A 25,674-nucleotide genomic window follows, 5' to 3' on the forward strand; every position below is an offset into this window, starting at 1 on the left:
GGTTGTACACTTTTTGTTTTTAAAGTTGCACCGAATTACCAAAAACTTCTTTGACGATAATAAGATAATAAGAAATGTGCGTGTGATAATAAGAAATAAGTAATATATAATAATGTGTATCTTAGTTTGGTACAGGCCTGATCCAGACTATGGTGAAGTCATGTCAACAAGAGCATCCTTTCTCCAGTGACAGCGTTAGCCACTCCTCCGTTAGCATTAGCATACTGATGAGAGCTAACAACAGTGTCGCGATTTGAAAACATGGCAGGGGACATCCGAGGCTTTGCGCTGGAGCAGGCCGAGTTCATTTCGAGTCGTCTGAAGGACCTGCTGTCTTCCGGAGAGGGCTATGTCCGGGCACATTTCGGGGTGGACCTGGGTCTGAGAGTGGAGCGCTTTCCTCCGTGGGTGATGCTGTGCACGGCCGCCGCGGGGCTGCTGATGCTGGCCGTGTGCGGGGCTCTGCTGAGCGGGAAGAGGAGGCGAGCGCCGGTCACAATATCACCGGGAAACACGGAGCCCCACAAGGCCGCGTTGATCCGAAACAATGTCAATTCAGAGGATCCGAGGAGGAGAAACAAAAAGAAGCTGACTGAGAAGGTACAAGAGGCAAGAGGCAGCGAGCAGACGCACGAATCACTGCAAAACAACAAAAGCGCACCTTCCCAACACGTTTATAAATGGGTTTAGTATTCACTTCCAATGTTGTTATATGGTGCATAACAAATACTGCATAATAATTGGCAATTTAATCATTTAACCATACATTTGGACATATTACAGTGACGCACTTCTGTAACAGTAAAAGTCAAACAGACGCTCTGTGTAACATCAGTGCAAAGAGACAATATAAACTCTATATATTTACAAACACTTGAATTAATCATTTTAGAATGCAAAAAAATTAAATCTTAGCGTTTACTTGTGTGTAAATTATGTATTTTCTCCCTTTTTCGCTAAGAAGAACTCATCCAATGGGCAGCCAGTGTCCATATCACAAGAAGAGGCGAAAGAAAATTATAAATTATCTCCCAAGATTAAAGTAGAAAAGGTACAGTGAACGTCTTTATATATCAAATGAAGATTGAGCGCTATCAGATTGACACAAAATGTGTATCTTATTTGTTTGTATTCATTATCTCAGGATCTGACTCAGGCACCATCACAGGTGAAGAAAACCAAAAAGAAATCTAAGCCTGATGTGAAACCAACCCAACAAATGTCTACAGCTGAAGGAAAGGAGCAGGATGATGGTGAATATAACACGTCTTGTTACATTGTTATAGGTTTGTGTAAATAATCAAATTATAAGTGAGATCAAGATTCAATCATCTCAAATTGTCAATGATTTTATTGGGGATCTTTAATCAAGAGGTCTAAACAGGCATAAAGCACGTTGTTAGGAGCAGCTCAGACTAAATATAAGTTTTGACTGTTTTTCTGTGTTCAATGACACTGATTAAAAGTTGATATTGTTAATGTTGTCTTTACAAAAACAAATTTAAATAAAGAAAATGTGATCAACCAATAAAAAATTGCAATACTTTTTTGTAAAGCATATTGTCCGAGCCTGTAGCCATTGCCTACATATATAGTAAACTATCCATGTTGATTTGATTGAAAGATGTCCATTCTCAAGGTTTATGGGAGACCAAAGTGAGTAACCGAGAGAAGAGGCAGCGCAAAAAGGAGCGGGGTCCTGATGATTCCGGAGGCCCAGGAGGCCTCGGGCCCCTTAGGGCTCCTGTGGAAGGACCTGGGGGCAAAACGACCAAGAAGAACAAAAACCCTGGTGCGTAGACAATATGAGATGTGCTGTAGAATGCCAGCCATGGCAGCCAGAGCTGATTATTTGATATTATTGATACACTGATATTGATTTAATTTCAGATGCCCATCTTTCAAAGTCTTCTGGAAAAGGAGATTCAAGTGGAGCAGGTGAGAACAAATGTGCTTGTATGACAGTTATAATTCAGCCCAAAAAAAAAAAGATTCAACAATAACTAGAATATGTTCATATATCTCGATGTAGGCCACAGTAGGCCACAGTTTTACTAAACTGTAACTATTAAGTCCTTATGAACATGGATATTATTTCTATTTTACAACTTCAGTATCCACTTGGAGCGAAGAGGTTTTGAACAGCAATGCTGGGTGGACAGATATGTCTTTAAAAATGTCTGCTAAAATGGGGCCAATGGACGGGTCAAAGTGGAGGGCCGTTCCTGCAGCCCAGCCCTGGACGCAGGACACCCAAGGTGCAAACAATAACTGAATATAGTTTCCAAAAACTAACTTTTTCTTTCTACGGTTAATGTAATGTTAATGTTAAATATACTATTATAATTTACTATTACTATACTATTATTAATTATAGTTGCCCAACTTTAAGCTGCTTTGTGTTTCCTACAATATTTTTGTTTACTGTGAAAGCAGCGTGGAGCGGGATTGAGAGCAGAATGAAGAATGACCTCAACCCAGCGTCGTTCTCAATGCTTGGACTGGGCACCGCTGGTAGATACGTCACCTATTTCTTGATAAAAATAGGATTACTGTATAATCACAACATGTGTATTTATAGTTCTGCTTATGGCCACATGTGTTTGTCACTTAGAACCAGCTGCCAATTCATTTGAGCAGTGGACAAATCAAGTTCCTGAGGATGAATGGTCTGGATTCAGTAAGCAAAAATAACTTTTCCTCTATGACACGATGAAATCATGCAACAATAATCATGTTAAATGTTGAATTGTTCTATCCAAGATGGGATGACTGCTGTGGACCCCAGCTCTGACTGGAACGCCCCGGTTGAGCACTGGGGAAACTATGAAGAGCCACCCACAGTGGAACCTGCTGCTTTCCCACTGAAGGAACAACCAGGCATTATCAAGGTACGACTTCAAAATCACTGAAAAATTATATTGAAATGTGTCGATTTTTTCCAGCGGATAAAGATGTTACCGTTACTAATTTGAATTTGTTTTGTCAGCTGTCTGATGATGAGAAGGACAGTGAAGACCCATCAGAGGGATCCGCCAAGTCTAAAAAGAGGAGAAGAAAGAAGAAAAAGACTGAAGAGGAAACTGCACCTGTGTTTCAGGCAAGTGACTTTTACATTTCTTAACCGAGACAGCAAGATTTGCATTTAAGGTGTGGATAATATTACTTTCATGGGATTGCCAGTGACTCTTTTGTTTTAATACAGATGGTGAGCTCTGTTCGTAAACAACAAGAGCTTTCAGTGCAGGCTTCTCATAAACTCAGCACATCAACTGGTCAGAATAAATCTAAATGATTGTGTTTTATTGTTTTTGCCATGACTTGTGCTTTCTTTTTAAACACCTCAAAGTTCTCTATTTTAATGTCTCTCTCCAGAGAAGCCTGAGGAAACGGCAGATTCTCTGAAGCCCACTCAAAAGAAAAAGGTTAGAAGAGAAACATGAACTCTTGCCACAGGTCACAAACTGCTTATGCAACTGATTGTTTTACTTGCAATAATTACCAGGTTCTAAAACATTAACAAACAATACAAGAAAATAAGCAGTGGAGGCTAACTGCTTGAATATTGTCACAAATGGCGGTCCTATGGACCAAAATCTTAACAAAATTGCACTATTTGCTACACTGTAATGTTTCAGGAAACGGTTGCACATTATATTATTTATGTTTCTTTGACTTGGTTTGTCCCCAAAATAACTAAACGGGTAAATGTAGCGTTTCACTACCTTTTGTAATGCACCTAATTCTTTTTTTTTTTCTGTCTATAACTTTATATTTAAATTTACATGGTTTGCTTTGCATTGATTTTATACGTTTATAAAACATTGAACATTTACCGGTAATTACAATTTTAATTGGATTCAAACAAAACAAATAATTTTAAAATCAACACTCCTATTCCCTTGAGTGTTTTAGATATTTTACAAATGGCAGCTGTAGTAAGAGTGAATTTATAATAATACATTTAGATGAAGGAAAGTTATGTAGAAAATGTTTTGCTGACAGTAGTAGTAGTAGTAGTACTAACAAATTAGAGCCACTAGGTGGCACTGTTGTGTTAAAAGCAGTAGCACTGCTGACGACCATTACTAAACTTTGACATACATATTGACATCCTTGACATATTTTATTTACAAAAGCAGAATGTTTATTGGTAATTTTAATCCTTTGTATGCGTTTGTATTTCTGTCATTATTTAACTAGAAAAAGCCATGCCATGTGAACTGATTAAAGGGCTTTTTCATTCACATCGGTGACCGCACTGTGCAAAAATCTGTATCGCGTTCCTTTTGATATCGATCAAATGTTTGTGGGTTTTTTGCTGAATGTGAAATGTATACATTTTAAAACAGACTTCCAAGATTTTAAGATAGAAAATATATAAAGACTAAATGGAGCAGCTTTAATTTAACTTAAAACACATATTCTAGAGCAGTTGATTCTGTTGCCTTAACATGTACAGTCATTTTGCAAATGTTGATGTCCAATTGATTCTACTTGCATGACTTTAATAATAGTCCCAGTGGAAATGAATTTAAATGATCTGCTTTAATTGTTTGGTCCAATTATTGTATATAATGTAACAGTTTTTTAGAGGGACAGCTTTTGTGTGGGTTTAGCACATAGAGATCACCACAGCTGTGTTGTTGGTAGGCCTAAAGTGAAGTCAGCTTTTTATGGTGGTATGTGAACTCTGACCCTAGATGTCCATTGGCCAGATATGTTTTGTTTTTTACTAATGCTAAATTAAATAATGTATTTATAAAATTGTTTTGGAAAAAAATGTTTTGTTCATGAACACAATGGCATTTTTATGTTTGTTTGGTAAAGAAAACATTGGAATAAACTGTAATGTTTGATCTCATTCCATTGCAATCAATATTGATTTCAATAACATGCGTGTAAGTAACCCTCTGTGTTTCAAAATATGTCACACAAGAGTAATTTGAAACTGGTATAAATTCAGTACACCCCAGAAATACTGATGAAAAAAATCGTATCACCATTATTTCACATTAATTAGTTACTTAATTAGAAAAAAATATATACTCTTCTTTCAGAATGTAGGCTTTAATTAATACAAAACCTGATTTATCTGTCTATAATCCATCAAATCTATGCTATAGTGTTTAAGCAATCAAATTAAGGTCAACAGATCAAGCACCTAAAATAAAACAGTTTTTCTTAGTCTGGGAATGTTGTTTCCAATTCTCTTAGCATAGCCTCAAAATGTTTGTTTTCCTGTTTTTGTATTCACATCTCAATCTAATCCCAGTCCAGCCTAATCTAATTTGTATGGCCCAGATCGGCCACATGGGAAAAGCCCGGTGGTCTCGAGGCACGCTTCACATAAGAATGACCTTCTCAGCTCCAGCCCTCATCTCAAACTGCATTTGGGATTTAATCTGACACAGTAATCTACCGCTCCCTGTCATTTAAACTATAAATAGGGGCCATTTTGTCCTCTCTTTCTGCTGGATAGACCTTTGTTAGTTGGTCTTAATGGGCCATTATAGCCATGAAGCTCAAGCACTAATGGACTGCACCACAAACCTCAGAGCACTAAACGATTTACCTATATGTCTCAAATGTCTAATCATTCAAATGAATCTCTTCAGTTTATTTCTTGATCTTCAGGATAATGTGTCTTTAAAGTTATTTCAGGATGTGTGTTAAGGTATATTCTAATCTTGACCACGTTGAGCATGAAAAGACAATATTAGTCATGAAGATTAGTGTTAACTACAGTATGTTCTGCTGGTGGCATCTAGATTGTGTGGAGCAATCTATGAGCATTTACCCTGAACTGTGTTGTCCTACATTTTATTGGGATTAAAATAGCATCATCTGTTTACAAGGAGTATTTTAGTTAATGTGTCCATAGATGTGCGACACACTGGACTTTTGACAAACACACAAACAAGGATTGGTGTCATGGAGTCTCAAGGTTCAAAATACATAAACACATTTCTATAAGCTTACTTTTTGTTTACTATAGGCCTTGTTGGTCAGAGGATGTATAGCCTGGACAACTTTCATGCCTCAATTGAGCAGTAAAGTATGAATAAAATTGCTAAAAATCAGTCAACTCAGAGTCAGGTGTGGCTTTCATTCAGTTAACTAACTGTAGGTCATTTATTTATTCAGACACATTCATTTTCATGCTTAAATACTGAATTATTATGTCCAAATAAGAGGTTGAGATTGGTCGCTCAGCCCATAATACTGTGTAGACCTGTCACAGTAACAAATGATCACGATGCTGCTTCATGTGCCACTGACACAATAAACTCTTAAGCACGATTCCAAATGAACAATATAATAAAAAAAAAAACACACACAAGCTGCAATACATAAATGGAACGATGAATTGCTAGTGTATTTAACTTGTATCATAAATGTTACTTCATGATCTTCTACAGCTCAAGTGTTTTAAAATTCCCCACAAATCCAAAGAAAGTACACACACAGTGAAGAGATCTGAAAAATTATAATGATTGAGTCGATTCTATTTGTCCAGGAGTGAGCCATAGTAGAAAATGTTTCAAAGGTAGTCACATGTCATCCATCTAGTCATTTGGTTTTTATAAGAATAAATAAATAAAATAAATAAAATAAATAAAATAAATAAAATAAATAAAATAAATAAAATAAATAAAATAAATAAAATAAATAAAATAAATAAAATAAATAAAATAAATTAAATAAAATAAATAAATTAAATAAAATAAATAAATTAAATTAAATAAATTAAATAAATTAAACAAAATAAAATAAATAATATAGGTTTAATTATCCAGCCTTTGAAACCTTTTCTACTCAAGTAATTGTCATGAAAAGGCCTGATAATGTCACATTTACAAATTGAGTAATTGAGATCTCAATACTGTTGTTTTGTCCAATAGTTGTTTTCACTCTGCTGTCCGTGCGTCCATGTTTGGCTCATGGATCTAATGTATACATCTGCATATGTATACATCTGCATATGTATACATCTGCATATGTATACATCTGCATATGTATACATCTGCATATGTATACATCTGCATATGTATATGTAGGTCCATTGCCTCCGGAGCGTCCTGCATCCGCCCTCGTCCATTGGTCCGATCCGCCGTGATCACGTGACGCGGGATGAGCCACATTAAGCCCCGTCGCTCGCGGGACTCCCTCACTCTATAAACGGCATCGGTCCAATGTGTCCGCCCCTCGCGCCGTGACAAGACGTAAACCCGCCCGTGACGTGGACCGAGCCTCGCGTTCTACTGCGCCCGAGAGGCATTCATGAAATAGGTGATTTTATTTTATTTTTTCCTTTCTTTTTGTCGCTGCGGTGGTCACGATGTTCTCGCCGTGGGACCGGTGGTACTCGACGAGCTGCTGCCTCTGCTGCCACGTACGGACGGGCACCATTATTCTGGGGATATGGTACATGGTGAGTGCCATCTGTGCCAGTCTGATCTGTGTGGAGGAGGGATTATTAATGTGTAAGATAGAAATGATGTGGCCTTGCATCGGCATCTACAAAAAACTAACAAGTTTCTAAATGCGTTTGCACTTTTTTGTTTTGCCTTTTGTTTTTTTGTCTGTTCCCTTAGTTAACCCTTTGGTCAGTGTAGTTCAAAGAGAGACGCAATAATCTAATCCATGGGTTCCAGGGGCATGACAGTCTAATACTAACAATGCTCTAATAACTAAGAATTCGAAACAAAATGTTATATTTTTGGAAAGCGCAACAGAAATATTGTCTATAAACAAGGAGCTAAAATCCAGCGAATGCACAGTAAATAATCATATGCTGCTAATTTACTGTGCATCATATTATCCATCCATCCATTAAACATATACAATTCAAATATGTATTTAGGATGCTCTGGATGCTCTCTATTCACATAAATGCATATTTAAGATGCTAAAAAAAACTATTTATCAATCATTAAAATAATTAATGACATTGTTTTTTGTATAGTATTATTTTACACCAAGCACAATAGGAAAAAGTTGTGATTGCAAAAAACAAAGTTAACCAGAAGCTTTGTCTAGCTATTTTTCACTTTCACATGTTTTATTCGACGTTCATCATGCAACACAATTCAAAGGGACATTGTTGATTTACCATGAAAATGCAGTTACATTCTAGTTGTTGTCTAAAGCTTTGCCCCATATAGGCCTTGCGAAAGTTGGCTAAATATAGCAGTAGCCTCCATTTGTGTGCGTTGAATAACCTGGACTTTTAAACATAGTCCTGTAATCCTGTAAATCCTCGACCTTCACGGAGTTACACGCTTTGACCAAGTAGGACTGTACGAGTCAACAGGACAACACGCTACAGTCAGAATGTGTCAAAATACAAATTAGATGCATTTTCTATCAAACGTTTTATCTTTCATAATCGTGATATTGTAATAATATTTTTTTTTTAAACTGTATAACAACATCACATTTTGTTTGCTCTTTGTATTGTCATAAACATAAAGGTAACTCTGCATCGTAAATATAAACTATTATAAGCAATAATATACAATTATATTACACAAATTGTTTGAGGTAAAACGATTCATATACATTTGTTTCAACCATATTCTGATTTTTTCTTATGGGAAACACTGTAATCTTGAGATTTCTTTAAATTTGGCTTTTGAATATAGAGAAGAAACACAACAACAACTAAATTATACTGCTATGACGTAAGAAAACCTGACATGACAATGAGGGAGAATTAAAGAGTATTAAAAGTGCAGGGCCATTTTGTTGTCGTAAAAGCAGTTGTTGCTGGTTGTAATAGCTCATGTTTTACTTCTTTTAGCTCATCAATGCAGTGGTCTTACTCATCCTGCTGTCCGCGCTCAATGACCCGGTGCAGTATCGGTATCACCTGACCAGCTCCGAGCTTGGCACCGACATCGATGTCATGGACGATGCAAGTGAGTGACACGTTCTCCCTTGTGTGCTGTCTCCAGTGATCTGTGATTCAAGTTACGGTTCAGGAAATGTATTGCACTTATTTTTGTGGGTCTTCATTTTTCTTTTGAAGATGAGACATAGTTATAGGAGAGAGCAGAGAAAAGATGTATTAGAACATGGATTGCGGAAGCTAAGCCACAAATCTGTGGCACGCTGTCTTACTCTTAAGATTTAAGAGACCGTTTGCTATTTGTTGTAGGATATGTAAAGATTCAAAACCTTATGTTGGTTTGAATCATTGTGGGAGCTGATATTTTATAAAACAACAGTACTTGATAAGGTATTTAGAAGTTCTACTGCTTATGATGGGACAAAGGCTTTTGGTTTAGTGCACAATTTTGGCTTCACATTTTTTCAAATAAAATAAAATGTAATTTAATTTAATATTCTTGATATCATTGTAGTGCAGCTTTTTTAACTACAGCTACTCGAGAGGTGTAACTCACTAGTGTTAATCCTTCTTTTTATACAAGACAAATGTAAACACATGGAAAATCTCACAAGATTATTTTCCTCATGTGTGCACAATCTTATCTTATCTAGCCAATTTTATTTATATTTTATTTTTTTAGGGCTGCTATGACTATTCGAATATAAAAAATGTAGACTTATTTTGACATATTTTTGGTTTTTAGTTATCTGCATGCTACAGCTTATAAAACACATACAAAAAGAAAGAAACTGGTGTGAATGTAAAAAAAATGAACTATTTCTGATTTTCAACAATAATACAATTCATTCTTAAATATTCTCTATCTAAAATCCTTCAGTCACCTAATGTCAACCTTTCTGTGGCTGATAATGTAACAAAATACTTTTTAAACGTCGGTATATAATAGTCTAATATTATAATCTAGTAATTTAGTATAATAATAGTCGATAGTCTATATTATAAACAATTATTAGTTGCAGACCATGTTTGGATGGGTTACAGACACTTCCGATTTTCTGTCACATCAGTTTTCACAATGCTGTGCAAAACAGAGGACAAAAGCCAGCGGCGTTCCCCTGCACACAGTTCCTGTTTCCACACTGAGATGTCAAAGCTGTGACAGAACGTCCTCCGCAGAATGCTGCTCTAAGCACTGGCCGCGCTGACTCTGCTCCGGGGAAACATCTGAGTGCGTGTTTCCCTCCAGCTGCTATCATCGTCACAGCGCAGTCCTGTCACTGCCCCGTCTGATTAAAAACTGCTCTCAATCTCTGGCAGATTAAAACCTCCATCTTGACGCCTCTCGCCTGTTCACTGGCTCTGATAATGTGCGGTTGGTGCCGATGTGCACGTAAGCATGATTTGTGTTGTCATACACGACTGTGCCGAAAGCCTGGTTTAGTTGTTAGTTGTTTTTTGGTGTGGAAAAGCTTTGAATAAACTTCTAAAGTATTGCCATGATAAACGCATAGATATTGTCTTGACCTGGACTCAAACTCTTCGACTGTTTTGGTTCGAGGGTAAACGTCATTTCCACAAAAACACCAAAACAAACTAAAACTAATAATTTGTTTTTCATTGCAGAGTGTCTTCCAAAATGCTCCCGTATCTCAATAGTAATTGACATCCACCAAAACGAAACACCAAGATTGTCCCCATTGCAATACATGAAAACACAAAACATAAAAACAAATAGAATGCTTAAAAATGTATCAGTTTTTAAGTTAACAGCCCTTTTAAACACTAGATTCAAGCACGTTCTGCGATGCGTCTTGTACAGTATCTTAATGAAACGAATCTCTTTTATAATCTGTGGTGTTTTGAAGCCGTGTGTCCTTGTCGCCTCTTCTTGTCGCGGCGGTCACAGCTGTAACGTGAATACAAGAAGTGTTATACAATGTCAAATTTAGCCCTGGTCTTGCATAACAATCAGGTGTCCGTGCTTTTCACAAACGGATCGAGTGCTATGAATAGTTAAGGATGTTATTCAAGGTGCTCGTAGTATGATGACACTGGATTATGTCTGGCCTCTTAAGTTGTTGTATTGATGTGTGATTCATTTAGCTTTTGTGCTTGTGTTTTCTCTTCAGATATCTGCATAGCCACTGCAATATCCCTCCTTATGATCCTCATATGTGGCATGGCAACCTATGGGGCCTACAAGGTAAATAAACATTAAATAAACGTCTTGAATTACTAACTACGTGGTTTATCATACACATATTGACCCAGATACTAACTGATACTAAAACTTCCATGTTCCAAACTTGAAAATTAGGCCAAAATTGGACAAAACTGGACCTTTCCTGCATAGTTTTGGAATAATCTTGCTCTATATCAGAAGTGGTATAAGACCACAAAAGTAACATTAAAGAAACTGCAACTATTTTGTGTCGAAAGTGTATTTGTTTTTTTATTATCTATGTGATCATTTATATAATTTATATAAACATTGCGTGTGAAGTTTTGTGTTGTGATGACACTGATATTGATTCATGTTTATCCTTTTTTATTCTTTATAGCAACATGCCGCTTGGATCATCCCTTTCTTCTGCTACCAAATCTTTGACTTTGCCCTTAACACTCTGGTGGCCATTAGTGTGGTGGTCTATCCCAACACTGTGCAGGACTATCTTCAGCAGTTGGTAAGGATTTATATACTTCACAAACTAATCCTCATGAGAACTAGGAGCGTTACAGTTATTGGACAAGAAAACATGATTATAGACATTGTGACAAAACAACTGTGAAATCCTTTCACATTTCCCAAGGTTGTTACTAGCTTTACAAGCTTCCTCAAACTTTCTGAAGGATAAAGTGAAGTTAACGTGACATAAACGGCCACACAAAAAGCACTTTACATTTACGTTCACTCATTATTTATTAGTTTTTACAATTACCTTGTAAGTAATCTTAACATCTCTTAGAAGTCTAGTTTCTGTATTTTTGCATTGATTTTGTTTTTGTGTATTTCTCTGCTTTTAGCCGGGGACTTTCCCATATAAAGAGGACATCATGTCCACCAACAACATGTGCCTAGTCTTTGCAGTCCTGCTGTTCATCGGCGGCATTTTAACCTTTAAGGTAAGCAAAGACACACTATGTAAGCCAATAATTCAATTATAGTTTGAGTATGTGGAATATTGAGTTGACAATCATGAGAATGACCATACAACCTATTCTCAAACCTTTCAGCATTATTCAAATTGACCTATTGGAACCAGTTCATTTAGTTTTAATTTGTAAATGTTTCCAGATTGAGGGTGCAGAATATTGAAACACTACTTTACCAGTTTCTGTGAGAACACTTGGTACAATAAGTGCTGAGATGGCACGGGGAGCGGACACATAATACCTGTACATAAACATGAGTGCTGCCCAACACTGTTTTATACATGCTTTGTTTCCAATGTAACAAAGAAACTGTACACCGGAACAAAAATAGCATAGGGTTTTGTTTGTACAAATGATAAATGCAAAGTGTGAAGCCAAAGCATTTAGAATATAACATGACCTGAATTACAATGGATTAAGCCTCCTGGATACGTGAGGCACAAAACTGAAGCTACTGGTTTACATTTCATGTACAAACAGCTTTGCAAGTGCCATCATACCGTGTTTTTGTGTTGTAATAAATATGTCTTGCTTGTAATCAGTGGTCACGTGTAGTGTGTCTGACTCTGAAAATATAATCATGTATAAAGAAGATAAGAAATATATTACTTTTTAAAGCATTGACTAGGAATGCCTTCACACTTGAGCATACTGTACATTGGGATCGACATCGGGATTAAACTGGGCCTAAACTTGAACTAGAAAAGGGTTAAACCAGGTCTTGATCAGGACCAAACCAAGTCCACACCAGGACCGGGCTAAAAAACAGGCCCGAACCAGAAACACAAACCTCATTTCATAGCATTTACATGGATTTAATGAAGCTACATCTTAAGACCACGTAGTTTCTTTGATCGCTGTGTCAAGCTTTAAGCCCATGAATCCGCGAGTTCTCCCGTTGCCAGAGCACTCGATGAGGTTATCATGGAGGCGCGGAGCAGCGGGTCAGGGACAACAGAAAACCAACCCCTGTCAGGCTGATGGCCCTTAATGCATGAATGGGTCCGGCAGCGCAGCTCGGCTCTGGGGCAGCGAGACGGGAGGGGACACACAGTTTCAGTCATCTGTACAATCAAATCAAGGGCGTTCTCCTTTGACCTCCATTAGGAAACGTTCACAGCAGAACTCACAAGCCACAGCGGGGGATTTTCTGAAAGCAAGCAGGCAGCCGCTGGGAGATGCAGTGCTGGAGTAGTAGTAGTTGTAGTTGTAGCAGTGGTGGGAAGCGTAGAGAGTAAATAAGTACTTAAATAAGAGTAATGTATGCATTGTTATGACTTCAGTTAGTGCAATCGAACAGGCAAAACATGAAATAATGCACAGATTCTGGTGTTTCTAAAGACAAATCATATCTGAAGGTTAGGTGTTAGAGGTGTCATTATTAGAATGAGCATAAATGTGTACTGTAGCGTAATCCTCCAAACAGGGACTGAAAGTTCTGTTTTAATTAATGCAATTGTGTGAATCTCAACCAGGACATTTACAGGCACATTTCTAAAGGATAGCTCAAATATTGTCTAGATTGTCAACAAGAGAATCCCTAAAGATATCCAGATTTTATTCAACATCACTCACCCCTTGTAGTTGTAGAGGTTGTAGGAAAAGCCTTGATTGCTTTTAAATAAATAGTTTGACTGGCTACTGTCTTATGATCTGATGACATATGACAAGGTTTTACTATAAATGTGTGATTACTGAAGAATGATTCAAGTAAGAAGCAAGGTGCAAATTGTTAAACAAAGACAAACAACAAAGGCATTCACATATTCAGTATACTTCATGTACAGCTTGGAGAAATAGTAGAATTGGACTGTGAAATATAATCAATGTTGCCACGGTTCAGTCGCTTTTAATGTAATGGTATTTCAATCAATTGTTTTGCCTATACAGTGGTGGTCTGTATTTAGATATAGTATTGACTTTTGAAATGTTTCCATGAGGCCTTCTTTAGAACTATGAGGCTGGGATCAAATTTGGTTCAGGTTTACATAATGTAGTGGTGTCGAGGGAGGTTTTGAGCTCACTCCGTGGAAATGGTTTGTGAAAGGTGCTGCGTGGTAAACCCGGGTTACGTCGACCTCAGCTCTCTCGATGCGGAGGTCGGACTCAGCAGATGGTGCGGTGATTGGTTGGCAGTGAAGCGGTCCCGTTGCTGCGGTCGGTTGTTTTTTTTTTCAGATCTGGCCACGGGACAGGCTCAGCAGGCTCCTTCACACACAAACACAATGACCCCCCTGTTCCTCGGCCCAGTCAGGCAAACCTTAAACCTCCACTGGCCTCCTGCGCCCGAACGTTTCATTAGCAGACTTGAAATCTCTAATGAAGAGCTGGACAAGTCAGGGGAAACGGCCGTGAAACGCTAATGCTAAAGCACCAGGATGTGGTAAATCCATTGCACTCAAGTTAAGATGTTAGCACTTATTTTGATTTGTTTGTGAGGCGGATTGGTGCAAAATCTGTTCTATCAATAATGATCAATAATAGGAAATAACCACTGAACATTGCACAGGTATTTTACCTTCTGTTAATTCATTTTTGTGTCAGACTTTTGTTGTTATGTGTCAATAACAGCTGATGTCAAAGCTCATTTTGACCGATCTGGTGTTTGGATTTCATTGAGAAACAGTTTCTTACCAGTGATGTGGTAATTAGATGGTACTTGCATAGTTTTTATTAGTGACTTTCTATATTTTAGTATTAATTAGGGCTGGGTGATATTGACAACAATGAACTGCTCAATATTTTTGGGAGTATCCCGATAACAATAGTCAAACAATATTATGTAAATCCAACAGAAATGTGCTAAAACATGTCTTTAAATGTATTAGTTGAGGTTTATTTATTTAATTTTCAGACAAATGGTCATAAAAGAGCAAACATATCACTGCTCTATATCACCTGATTCATTCTTATTTGAAAGTTTGTAACATACATTTTTATTTAGAATCGCTGTTTTTGTGACAAATAATAGAAACAATATACTCAATATTAACATTTTGCATAACATTCAGAATATTATCTAAATTTCAACATATTGCCCACCTCTAACGCTCATGGCCATGTTGTACTTCTCAAAGTTTGAGTCAGTCTGATAGTGGCTGCTTTAGGAGGTCGTATGTTCAGGTCGTGATGCATCTCCTCTTTAAACGTGTGTGACATTGACGAATGGCTGACTTCTCGGCGGGTGACTGTGGTAATAAAGAAAAGTGGTGGCAGCAGCAGCAGCAGCAGCGTGTCCCTCAGAAGGTCACGCTTATGTCCTCTTGTGTGTCCCTCCTCGAAACAGGCCTACCTGATTGGCTGCGTGTGGAACTGCTACAGATACGTGAGCGGCCGCGGCAGCACAGAGGTCCTGGTCTACGTCACCACCAACGACACCACGGTACGTCCCAAACCCGGCCGCAGCGCCTCACACGCACCTCACGACCGCCGACATACATGTTTATTAGATATTCACATGAATGTTTGCGTGTTATTGCAGTTCACAGAGTTCATGCCACTAAATGTGCAAGGTAAGGTCTAGACGTCGAACATTTGAGTGAACTAGAGCAGCAGTTCAGCTTCCTGTTACCTCAAGCGCCAACTTTGAATTGGAGTAAAATGGAAGTGGTATTGCATTTTCAAAAATATTCATGATACATTATTAAGTTGGTAGTTGGTTGCAAGAGGCTTAACACAGTTCGGTTTCGCTGTTCAGCTGTTGTCCTGTTGGTAATGCTGTGTGTAGAACTTAAAGTAACTCAGAGCGAGATCCGAGTCCAAAACCTTCTTGTCTCCAGGGCGATGTTGTTTAGACTGCTCTGCAAAATGGCATAAAACTTAGCAATCTCCATGGAGACAAGAAGCAGATGACTCCAACAGACCAAGTGTTTTGTTTTCAGTTTTTCTTTAAATAAAAACATTTTCAATTGAAAAAAATTAAAAGATACATTTATGCTTTACACATTCCTGGCAAAACATTAGCATTTTTTTGAGAAGAGTAGGTGATGCACCCTCCACCAGAAAAGTTACATAGTGCACCTTTAACATGTATATTATTTTTAAAATCCTACTCATAACCATTGATTCTGCACGAAGGAATTAGATCATTGTTGAGTAAAATATGCTCTACAAAATCTCAATTAAATGTCAGTGTGTGCAATGAGGATATTTATTTTATTTATTTTATTTATTTTATTTATTTTATTTATTTTATTTATTTTATTTATTTTATTTATTTTATTTATTTTATTTATTTTATTTATTTTGACAGGGACAATGCAATCATACAGTTACAAAACAAAGCTTGCAGCCGATGTGATGCATACAAAGTTTATTTTTCAACTCCCGTCCCTGGTATACAACAAACTGATTGATTATTCATCTACAAAAGGATAAACAAAACAAAACGCAACAGCAACACAACTCAAATTCTCATGGTCGTGAAGCTCAAAAGTTAAAGTAGGAAGAGCTGTAAAACACAAGAAGTTTGTCTCATTTTTACAGACAGTCTAAATATTCAGCCTGAAGAACCTTTAGAGATGACGGCGCTGTGGCTCAGAGACAGTTGCTTAGACGGAAGTGGCGATTTGCTGGAGGACGTCCCCCGCTGACGTCCTGGCCCCGGTGCGGTGACTCACGCGGGTCTGAGGAGCTTTAGTGTGGTCACCGTTTCCATTTGTTGTCCCGCAGTAATCCTCCGCTGATACATAAGACATTTTAATCTGCCTCAATACTCAGTACCTCCTTTGTCCTTGTGTCCTCGGCCACGCTCACTGTACCAAACTGTCCCTCTGTCACTTCACGATAGGTCAGTTCATGGTCTTTTTCCACACGCCGAAACATATGGATGCGGTTAAGCTTTAAGCCGTACTGTTCGATTTGACACCGTCAGAAAAAAAACCAAGCGAACTGTACGTCACAGAACTTATATAAAGACGTCTTTGCCATTATACAACACTAGGAATGTAATTACTTTTCTGTCTTTGTTGATAATCGTCCACGTCTGTACACTGACCAGTATATCAAGTAACCAAGCTGTAATCAACAATGAATAAGTTACTGTTTTTTTCTTAAACCAATACACAAAATACAGGATTTTTTCACAATACAAAAACATTGAAACAAATTTAAATATCAACAGTGATTTGTAGATTTGTCGAAAAATATTGATCAATATTTAACTAGTGCTAAAACTAGATACTCATTTGAACAAGAGTCTAAAATATACGTAAAGAAAAACACATGAACAGGACAAAGTTGGACGTTTCCTGAATAGTCTTTAGAATGGAGTTGATTGTAATTGTTTTATATGAAATGTTTTGTCTCTGGCTTGTGCTGTCCAGAGAAAAAGAGATCTCTGAATCTCAGTGGGACGTCCTATGCATATCAGGTTAAAGCTTCCATTAAAAACATAGACGAAATATATGAGATAAGTACTGTTGAAAACGACATTCTATTTCCATTTCCTCAGAATCCAAATCAAGTTCTGAATTTTATTGTGACAAGCTGCACTAGCCGTTAGTATAAACTGCATAGTATAGATATATTTGACATGTTTGCGGATAACCACGGCGTTCTCAGGAATTAAATGAAAGCGTGTGTCTGGTAGGGCATCAGGCACAGTGTCAATACTCCAGGACCCTGTAGAGTTATAATAAAATCAATCATTTTTCCACTTAAATGCTTGTTTGGATAACTCTCTACACTTTTATTCATTTACGACCAGATGGTTGATTCAGAGCATTCCTCCACTCGATAAAAAGGCGCTCCATCTATTTCCAGTCTTAGAAAACAGGCAGTGTATCTAAATGGCTTTCAACGGCCTCGGACATCAAGTACCCAGCTGCTTATCTGTTGATGCTTTTATATAAATGCTATTAAAATGCACAGTGGTTTAGCCTTCCTCATCCCCCCCCCTCTCTTCCTTTCTCTCTTCTTTAGATATACATGTCTGCTTCTCTGAACACAGTTAGTTACATAATTGTCTGCTTGTGTCCGCTCTGTTTCAAATCCTACTGATGTGCTCGCCGGCCCTCCCTGATCGTTTCACTATTCTTTTTGCTCGGAGCATATTCTCTCTCTCTCGCTTTCTTTCTTTCTTTCTTTCTTTCCTTCTCTCTCTTGCTCTCGCCCTGAATAAGCACTGGTTTTGTAACACCATTTGAAGTCTGTGTGCGCGCTGTGCTTGTCGATGGTCGTGCCTGTGGCAGTGAGAAGCAAGAGCAGGAAGAAGAGGACAACGTCTGTAAAGACAAGTCCTTTTCAGATGCGTTTTCTACAATTACAGGCTATTTATAAACCCACAGTAAACATGGTGTCATCCAACATTCTACTTCAATCCACCAAGATGCAAAAGTCAGGAGTAAGACTGGACTAACGCTGTGGTACCAGAAGAACATTTAAAGGTGCACTTTTAGCTTTTTGGCTTGTCTCCATGGAGATGTTATTGCACTGCCTGGAATGTTCCACAGTATGGCAACTGCATTTATTCAATTACAGGCGTTTATTCAATGACATCATATTTTTATTGCATAAACTTGAAAAACATTCATTCTGTGAGCTATTTGTCTCCATGGAGATCGAAGAGAACATTCATTTGTCCCACAATGGAAAAACTGCAGTGTTGCAATGAAAAGTACACTGGAGAGTAAAATAAAGATAAATAACTACTAAAAACAGACTTCAAACTAACAGTTTAATTGCCAAAAGTGTAATAGCCTCATGGAAAAGTTATAGAGCAGTTAGAATTCATTTGAGATATTTAGACATAATTATTCAGTTTTATAGTTGTAAATTACAACAAAAGCAGCAAATACACAGCGCGTATTATAACGCGGCGCGGAGGGGAAAATGTAACAGTTCTCTGCATTTCTGTTGGTGTGACCTTCCTCTGTCAGATTGATGATTCCTGTGGTTGTAGTTAGAATCAGTTTGTCTAGTTTAAATATATAATTCTCTGTGTTAAAAGAAGGACTAACGTTGTTTTTTGTTTTGTTTTTTGTGTCATTCCCATTCAGGTCCTGCTGCCGCCCTACGAGGAAGCTATTGCCATCCCGCCCAAGGAGCCCCCGCCCCAGTATATGGAGGCATGAGCACCACATACTTCACTGCAGCTGGTCCTCTGCACATCCCCCCTCCTCCTCCCTATTCACCCCAAACCGCCACCTCCGCCTCTGCCCCCTCCTCGGACGTCCCACACTCCAGATGGTTCATGTTCAAATCAAAACAAAAGGATGTGTGCACGGGGGGTCCCAACTCCAAATACTAATCCCAATCTTTGGAACCACACAACATTTCCTGTTTGTTGTGGCAGACTGACTTTTCAAAGACCAAAAAAAAAAAACCCGCTCTTTTCTTGGACTGAAAAGTGCACCGTGTGGCCACCAACTGTTACTACAACTCCTGATGCTGTGAACCCTCCTTGTCTTCATAAACTACCTAAAAGCGTGAGAGAATGGAAATGAGAACACTGGTTACGTGAGAGCACTTTTTCAGAGAAATTGGGGGGTATTTTTGTACGACTTTTGTATAACAGAGAAAAAGGGAAAAAGAAGAGAGTAATGATGTTAAAGTGATGTAAAGTGTAACAGTGTTGTGCTGAAAAGAAGGGGAAGTGGCAATGCATTGTAAATGTGGTTTCAAATTCATTGAAATTGTTGCAATTTGCATTTGATCGAGACAAAATTAAATCACCACATGGTAAAATGGTAGGAATTCGTCTACCACAGAAGTAGATTCCACCAATCTTATTAAATTTAAAAGTTTCTGGTTATGCGGCTCTTTAAAATGTGAGAAAACCGAGAATTTCTTACCAGTATTACACAATTTACTGGCTTAAACTTAATCAAATGTCAGTTAAAAGCAACCTAACGTCAAACCGTGAATTGTATAAAACTGTGCATTATTATGTCCCCTGGGATAAAGTTGTCCTGACCAATAGGAGCTTGTCTTCCTTTCGTATTCAATGTGTCGTGTGTGTGATATTGTAACCCATCGACGCCCATAGAAAACCCACCGATTCTACATTGTAATCGAGCTCTGAAGCACTTTGCGTGTCTCAAAACGCCCCCAAATCTGAATCTGGTAGAGTTTTTCTAAATGTGGTGTTATTGTCTTGTGTCCCAATGAAGTTAATGCAGTGTTGACTGTCTTTTTTTTGTATGACTTTTTTGTTTGACTTAGCTGGACTGAGGGCATTTTCCTATAAAGACAGTGTGATATGCTGCTGAACTAGTTGTGCGCGCTTGAAGCTGTGTGTAGTTTCTTTGGCATATGACTTGATATCATGATGCATTGCTTCCCGTGACCTTTGAAAACGCGAAGGATTTTCAAAGCATTGATTGCAAAGTAGCACAAATCGATTGATGACTTTTAACAGGCGATAGAGTGACACTGGTGTAGATGATACTGAACTAGAGTTGCACAATATGGGAAAAGGTGGAAATAGATCAAAACAAATAACTTTTATGTTTACAATATACATTTTAACAGTTATTGCCATTATTTTACACTAATCCAAACTGGGTGGAAAAATCGAAAATTGACAATGCATGAGCCAGGAATTAAAGTAAGGCCCAATTGATTAAACCAGCGCTTTGGACACATTTAGGACTTTTATTCAGATTTGGCAGTTCTTTTTATGTCACTCTCAAAAAAGAATCTGTGAAATATTGTGCAGCCCAATGTTGTAGGTTTAGCCACGAAATGATAAACATGTGGTAATCTTTCTATGCAAAAGAAATGGTGTAAAATGTATCCTTTTTCCATTTGATACTCACATGTTGATGGATATTGTACTCTTGTCATTGTCCCTGTGAATCAGCGCTTCTGCAAATCCAACAAAACAGCACTTTATTGTCAGTCGGCACCAACTCCTTTACAAACTGCTGTAAAAGTGTAACTGTAACAGGCCAGACGTGTTCTGCTGTTATGGAGAATGAAAATCACAATCACCAATGCTGTTTCTGTCTCTGCTTACTCAATATTCACATTGTAATCTTGTTGGATTTGCATGAGCTCCTGTCATAAAAATCTTAATGATAATAAAAATCAAATAAATGAAATTACGTTGCATTTTTGCTGTTGTTTTCTCCACACATTTCGCTGTATGAAACAGACCTGCTGTCATTTACTGTGAGCCACTTTTAACAGAATCAAATTGACTAAAGATCTGCTTTTTAATCAGTCAAAATGTGACTTGAAGAAGTGGATACTGTGGTTGTGTCCTTGGGCAAGACACTTCTCCCACATTGCAAAGTATGAACGCAGTGAGTGAGTTATTGGTCGTAGTGAAATATCCAATCGCTAATGTTTTTATATGGGTCAGTCCCCAAAATATATTGACTGTATTTGTATTGGTCGAGTGTGTGTACAGTATATAGTACAATTCTGTTGAAAGGATTGGATTCAATTCTTACTGACAATAATCTATAAACCGTGCATCAGTATGTCATGTGGGCGACCTCCAGCCTGCAGATTCAGCATCTCTCCCTTGGCCTCAGAGGGATGAACAGACTGGCAGATCAGCAAGGATTTATTCCCAGGCCTCAAAATGGTGGCTGGCATTACCTTTGGCCTTCACGTTAGGCAACAAGACCAGCTCACCTACTTTTCCAGCTTTGTGGTGGGACAAGACGGGGAAAAAATGAGCAAATGTGGGTCAATTTCAAGCTGTTTGGAGTCGGAAGTGTTCAGCGGACACGATATTGGTTAAATCTGATGGGCAGACAATGTTGACCTCAATAGTTTGTAACATGGCAACGGGTTTGTCAGGATTATTCAGTTAATTCATAATCGTGATTAATAAGGTCATACTATAATCGTAAGAACTATAAATTAACTATTCTCTTTTCTATACTCTAATAAAGTATCCCGGTATATGTAAAGTGTTTTTATATTGTTGTTTGTGTCACATTAGCTTTACTTTTTCATTCAGAAAGTTTGATAAAGTAGCTCACTCGCTTGACCATTGACTGTACAAATAAATAGACTAGAATTTTTTGTGTTTTTGTTCATGGTGTTAATAGTGTTTCTTCTCACAATCAAAGCCATTTGTACTTCATTTCATTTGTTCATAATTCAATCAGATTTTATACATTGAAGATAATTCAGTTGAAGTAAGGACTCACTCAATAAAATCACTGAAAGTAACTTAAGCACATTACTTCTTAAACTGGCCCCTCATGCAGCCTTAATCTGCACATCTGTCTGCCTAAAAATACTTTAATACAATGATTTCAGGTACAGCTCACCATTCCACCAAGCACATAACAAGCAACACAAAAAGAGGAAATATTCTCAAAATAAACTGAAATGCTTGAGTTAAACATTTTCATCTATAACTGTGCATTCCTCGCTCACTGTACAATGTGTGGAAAGTCCTGTTTTGCTACCGTTACCTTCAGTGACATTGTGAGGGGTTTAAAGGAGATCCATGAGCGTAATGAATTAGGTGAGCATTAAACCTCTGTCAACTCACGCAGGAACCATCTTACACTGGACCTGGATGATGCGGTGCATAAAGTGTCATGTTATTATGCCTGAATATCTTGCATCTGGCTTTCCCCTCTCTATTTTTAGTTCTGCTTGTTCACACGAGTAAATGTGATTGTACAAATGTTACAGAGGTAGATGTCCTCGTTTAGCTGCTGAGCATCAGCTGCACGAGCAGAGTTTTAAATGAGATGAGTTCATTCAATTTAACTGGAAATCAGAAAAACTGGGTCAGGCTAGTTTAGAATGTTATGCACGGGGCATTAGTTTCTTGTAGGCAGAAAGAATTGGAAGTGTGTAAGTATTAAAAGAAAAAACCCAGTAGATCAGTTTTTCCAGAGACTGTATCAGTACGTTTACTAGAGTAACCTTTTGAAGAAAATTTACTTTCCAGATACCATACTTTTACTACCGAGTTATACATATTCGACACTGCAGTACCAGAGTAAAAGTATTGGTTCCACTTCACATAGTGGATAAGTCTACAAGTGACTTAACTTTATGCCAATGATTTTGAACATTGATTCGTGCACCATTAACCCGAACAAATTCATTAAATTCTTTGAAAATCTGCACTATTAATGTAATTACATTATAAATTAGCTTTTGCACCCAGTTACTCTTTGGTACTTAAGTCTTACTAGAATAATTTCTTTGACCAGTACTTTGTACTTATTTTGAATGAAGCATCTCCTCTACCTGACTCTCCCCATTTCAAATATAAGAATTGTTACTATATTTTTTGGTAGATTAAATAGTTTTCCACATTAACAGCAACGTTGTTTTCAGATGGTCCTGGTATGGGATCAACTGGACCCATGTTCACCGCTTCCATTGAGTTACAGAAAAGCCTAATCTACTTAATCCACCTACGCAACCAAACCAGTCACCAATCCCCTCACCAGCTGGAGATGTGTCCATGACCTTTGCAAATCCAGCAGTGCGCAAGCAATATTTAGCCTCTACATTTAAACTGTAGAGGGTAGTTTGTCTTCTGAAGTAACAGTAACTCCAACAGGCGGCTATCAAAAAGAGTCTTAGAAAATCAGTGTTAAATGCAATGCATTACAATTTTGTAGTCTCAAATGTTATGTCAAACGTTTGGGCTTTCAAGAAGTTATAACGCAGTAAATAATATTCGTGTAAAGCCTTTAATACGTTTGAAGGAACATGCTCCTCTCGATTACACTGAAGGTTAAGCGTCAGATGGTCCCACGTTTTATGTAAATGAGAGCGCAATTACAACACCACGGAGTCATTTTCAACAAATTGCTTACAAATTGTGTAATGTTCCGCAATAAAGTAGGGATTCTCTAAACACTGATACTAGTGTAGTAAAACTGAATTACTAGCGCTTCCTGGTGGACAGATGAGGAAATGCATGAGGAAAAAGCCAACAGAGAAACTCTTGACACCGACTTTTATTTATAACAACGGGGAACAGCTTTACTGGGGCTGGGGCTGCTGGTCGGGCATGCTCCTGATGATGTCCGAATCACCTGAAAAGAACGTAAAAGCAAACCAGTCAGTCAATGTATCAAAATCAAGAGCTTCACCACATTTTCACATAAATTAAATGTTACCAACTGGATGTTCTAATTTTAGTCAAAGTCTGCCCATTATTTGAACAGTCCAGGGGGCATTTTTCTGGCGAACCACGCAGAGGACCACTGGGACAAGGTCCCACAGGCGCAACAATTCGCAGAAGAAACAGGAGTAAACAAGGCAAAAAAACTCACCAGGATCAATGATGGCCAGTGTGCAAACCCTGTAGTACTTTCCACAGGCTGTGCCGAGCTCGATGTTGTTGCCGCTGTAGTGGTGAACACCAGTCTTGGCCAACATGGCGTAGTATTCAATCTCAGATTTCCTGCAAGACAAAAAAGGTACAGCTCTGAAAAAAGCAGTTTTGGGGGTCACACTCCTGAGTGGGATATTTAGGGGTGGATTATGCAAATTATATTTTAGGAGTACACCAGAAATTTGCCAAAACACGCCAAAATGTCATGGTTGAACGGGCCACAAAATTACAGTAACTGCATAAAGAAATCACATTATGCCCTGGAAAGATTACACTAGCAAGCCATTTTTTCTTTTTCATTATATATCTGGACATGTCCCCTAGCTCACGCTCTACTTAGCACACACAGAAATCTAACAAAGCAATACATTAACAAAATGACAAATGGCTGTAATTAAGTCAAAATAACCAAACGCAAAGTCACATCTTTACCTGAGAGCAGGGCAGTTGTTGGCCAGGATGACCAGCTTGGCTTTGCCCTGGCGGATCATCTTCTGAGACTGTTTGTATCCCAGGACGTACTTGCCACTCTTCATCACCAGCTGGAGCCGGGAGTTGATGGACTCCAGGGACTTTTTCTGTGTAAAAATGTGTATTATAGAAGTCAGTGTGGTGAAAGCAGCGTGCCCCCCTAAAAACAACACAAATGCCCATTTATACTGCAGAATGTCAGTGACATTTTGAACAAGGACGCACTACTATAAAGCTAATAGTTTAGAATTGACATCAAGTGGTTAACATGTGTCCACTTTATGTTTTAGCATCCACACTGTGATTAGCTCAGCATTAGCTGCGCATCAGACTTAGTATTCAAAGTCTATGTAAACAGCGCAAGCTCTGCACATCAGGACACCCAGTTTTGTCCTTTCAAAAGCCCAGGGACTCAAACGAGCTGTCCACATGAGACATGGACAAATATGAGCGTCAGTCCACCACAGACTAAAGCTAACAGGCCCCGGCAGAGACCAGGCTCCACGTGAAGCAGCCGAGCCCAGCGCGTGCGGCACTCACCGTCTTTTTAGCGGCCACCATTTTGAGAGCGAGTCCTTTTCGGCCAAACTGCGAGGACAGAGACAAAGCGCGTTAGTGTGTGCGACATGTAACGGTCAAATGTTGCCTTTATATGCGTGTTTTTGACATAAATAATCAGAGCTCCGCTTACAGTGAGTTAACTCCAATATGGCCTCGGAGTGAAAGGAAGTCCCATAGTGCTTTGCGCATATTTCTGTCGTGTGGGTGCGCAGAGGACTACTGCGCAGCACACGCGTCTTACCAATGGATCTGATCTAAGCAACACTCGGATGCCAACCGCCATAAAACAACAACAACAACAACTTTTAGGACTACGACAAAGTCTAAGGAATAAAGTCTGGCGGTAATGCAACACTCG

At 38.3% G+C, this 25,674-nt stretch overlaps 3 protein-coding genes across 4 annotated transcripts; 2 read left to right on the forward strand and 1 right to left on the reverse strand.

Annotated features, from left to right (window-relative positions):
* Positions 1–232: 232 nt before the first annotated feature.
* On the forward strand, positions 233–3,751 carry mtdha (metadherin a). Its single transcript, XM_072447838.1, has 12 exons — positions 233–600; positions 962–1,051; positions 1,157–1,253; positions 1,640–1,792; positions 1,891–1,938; positions 2,115–2,258; positions 2,437–2,514; positions 2,615–2,680; positions 2,764–2,891; positions 2,990–3,100; positions 3,206–3,275; positions 3,376–3,751. The coding sequence occupies exons 1-12, from the start codon at positions 262–264 to the stop codon at positions 3,441–3,443; spliced, it is 1,392 nt and encodes a 463-aa protein (XP_072303939.1). The 5' UTR covers positions 233–261; the 3' UTR covers positions 3,444–3,751.
* Positions 3,752–7,180: 3,429 nt separating this feature from the next.
* laptm4b (lysosomal protein transmembrane 4 beta) lies at positions 7,181–21,055 on the forward strand. 2 transcript variants are annotated; one of them, XM_072447863.1, is made up of 8 exons: positions 7,181–7,435; positions 8,807–8,924; positions 10,987–11,060; positions 11,419–11,541; positions 11,882–11,980; positions 15,297–15,392; positions 15,492–15,522; positions 19,009–21,055. In XM_072447863.1, exons 1-8 carry the CDS (start codon positions 7,343–7,345, stop codon positions 19,257–19,259), a joined length of 885 nt encoding a protein of 294 aa, XP_072303964.1. In that variant the 5' UTR covers positions 7,181–7,342; the 3' UTR covers positions 19,260–21,055. The 2 variants fall into 2 exon arrangements, with proteins under 2 accessions (XP_072303964.1, XP_072303965.1); XM_072447864.1 differs by lacking the exon at positions 15,492–15,522.
* Positions 21,056–23,889: 2,834 nt separating this feature from the next.
* Positions 23,890–25,534, reverse strand: rpl30 (ribosomal protein L30). Its single transcript, XM_072447839.1, has 5 exons — positions 25,447–25,534; positions 25,296–25,343; positions 24,717–24,862; positions 24,223–24,353; positions 23,890–23,982 (listed from the first exon to the last, which is right to left on the reverse strand). Exons 2-5 carry the CDS (start codon positions 25,314–25,316, stop codon positions 23,930–23,932), a joined length of 351 nt encoding a protein of 116 aa, XP_072303940.1. The 5' UTR covers positions 25,317–25,343; positions 25,447–25,534; the 3' UTR covers positions 23,890–23,929.
* Positions 25,535–25,674: the final 140 nt, after the last annotated feature.

This window comes from Eucyclogobius newberryi, unplaced genomic scaffold (assembly GCF_026437365.1).
Source record: "Eucyclogobius newberryi isolate DKJ021-1_F unplaced genomic scaffold, fEucNew1.0.hap1 SCAF_16, whole genome shotgun sequence".
Lineage (NCBI taxonomy): Eukaryota > Metazoa > Chordata > Actinopteri > Gobiiformes > Gobiidae > Eucyclogobius > Eucyclogobius newberryi.

Bases quoted from the DNA above. Each gene is read 5' to 3' on its own strand.
- mtdha (XM_072447838.1), top strand. From the start codon at position 262: ATGGCAGGGGACATCCGAGGCTTTGCGCTGGAGCAGGCCGAGTTCATT. The intron at 1,052-1,156 runs GTACAGTGAACG...GATCTGACTCAG, and splicing joins CCAAGATTAAAGTAGAAAAG to GCACCATCACAGGTGAAGAA. The intron at 1,793-1,890 runs GTGCGTAGACAA...ATTTAATTTCAG, and splicing joins CAAGAAGAACAAAAACCCTG to ATGCCCATCTTTCAAAGTCT.
- laptm4b (XM_072447863.1), top strand. From the start codon at position 7,343: ATGTTCTCGCCGTGGGACCGGTGGTACTCGACGAGCTGCTGCCTCTGC. The intron at 11,542-11,881 runs GTAAGGATTTAT...CTCTGCTTTTAG, and splicing joins AGGACTATCTTCAGCAGTTG to CCGGGGACTTTCCCATATAA. The intron at 15,523-19,008 runs GTAAGGTCTAGA...ATTCCCATTCAG, and splicing joins CATGCCACTAAATGTGCAAG to GTCCTGCTGCCGCCCTACGA.
- rpl30 (XM_072447839.1), bottom strand. From the start codon at position 25,316: ATGGTGGCCGCTAAAAAGACG. The intron at 24,863-25,295 runs GTGAGTGCCGCA...ATTTTTACACAG, and splicing joins TGGTGGCCGCTAAAAAGACG to AAAAAGTCCCTGGAGTCCAT. The intron at 23,983-24,222 runs GTGAGTTTTTTT...CGTTCTTTTCAG, and splicing joins ACTGGCCATCATTGATCCTG to GTGATTCGGACATCATCAGG.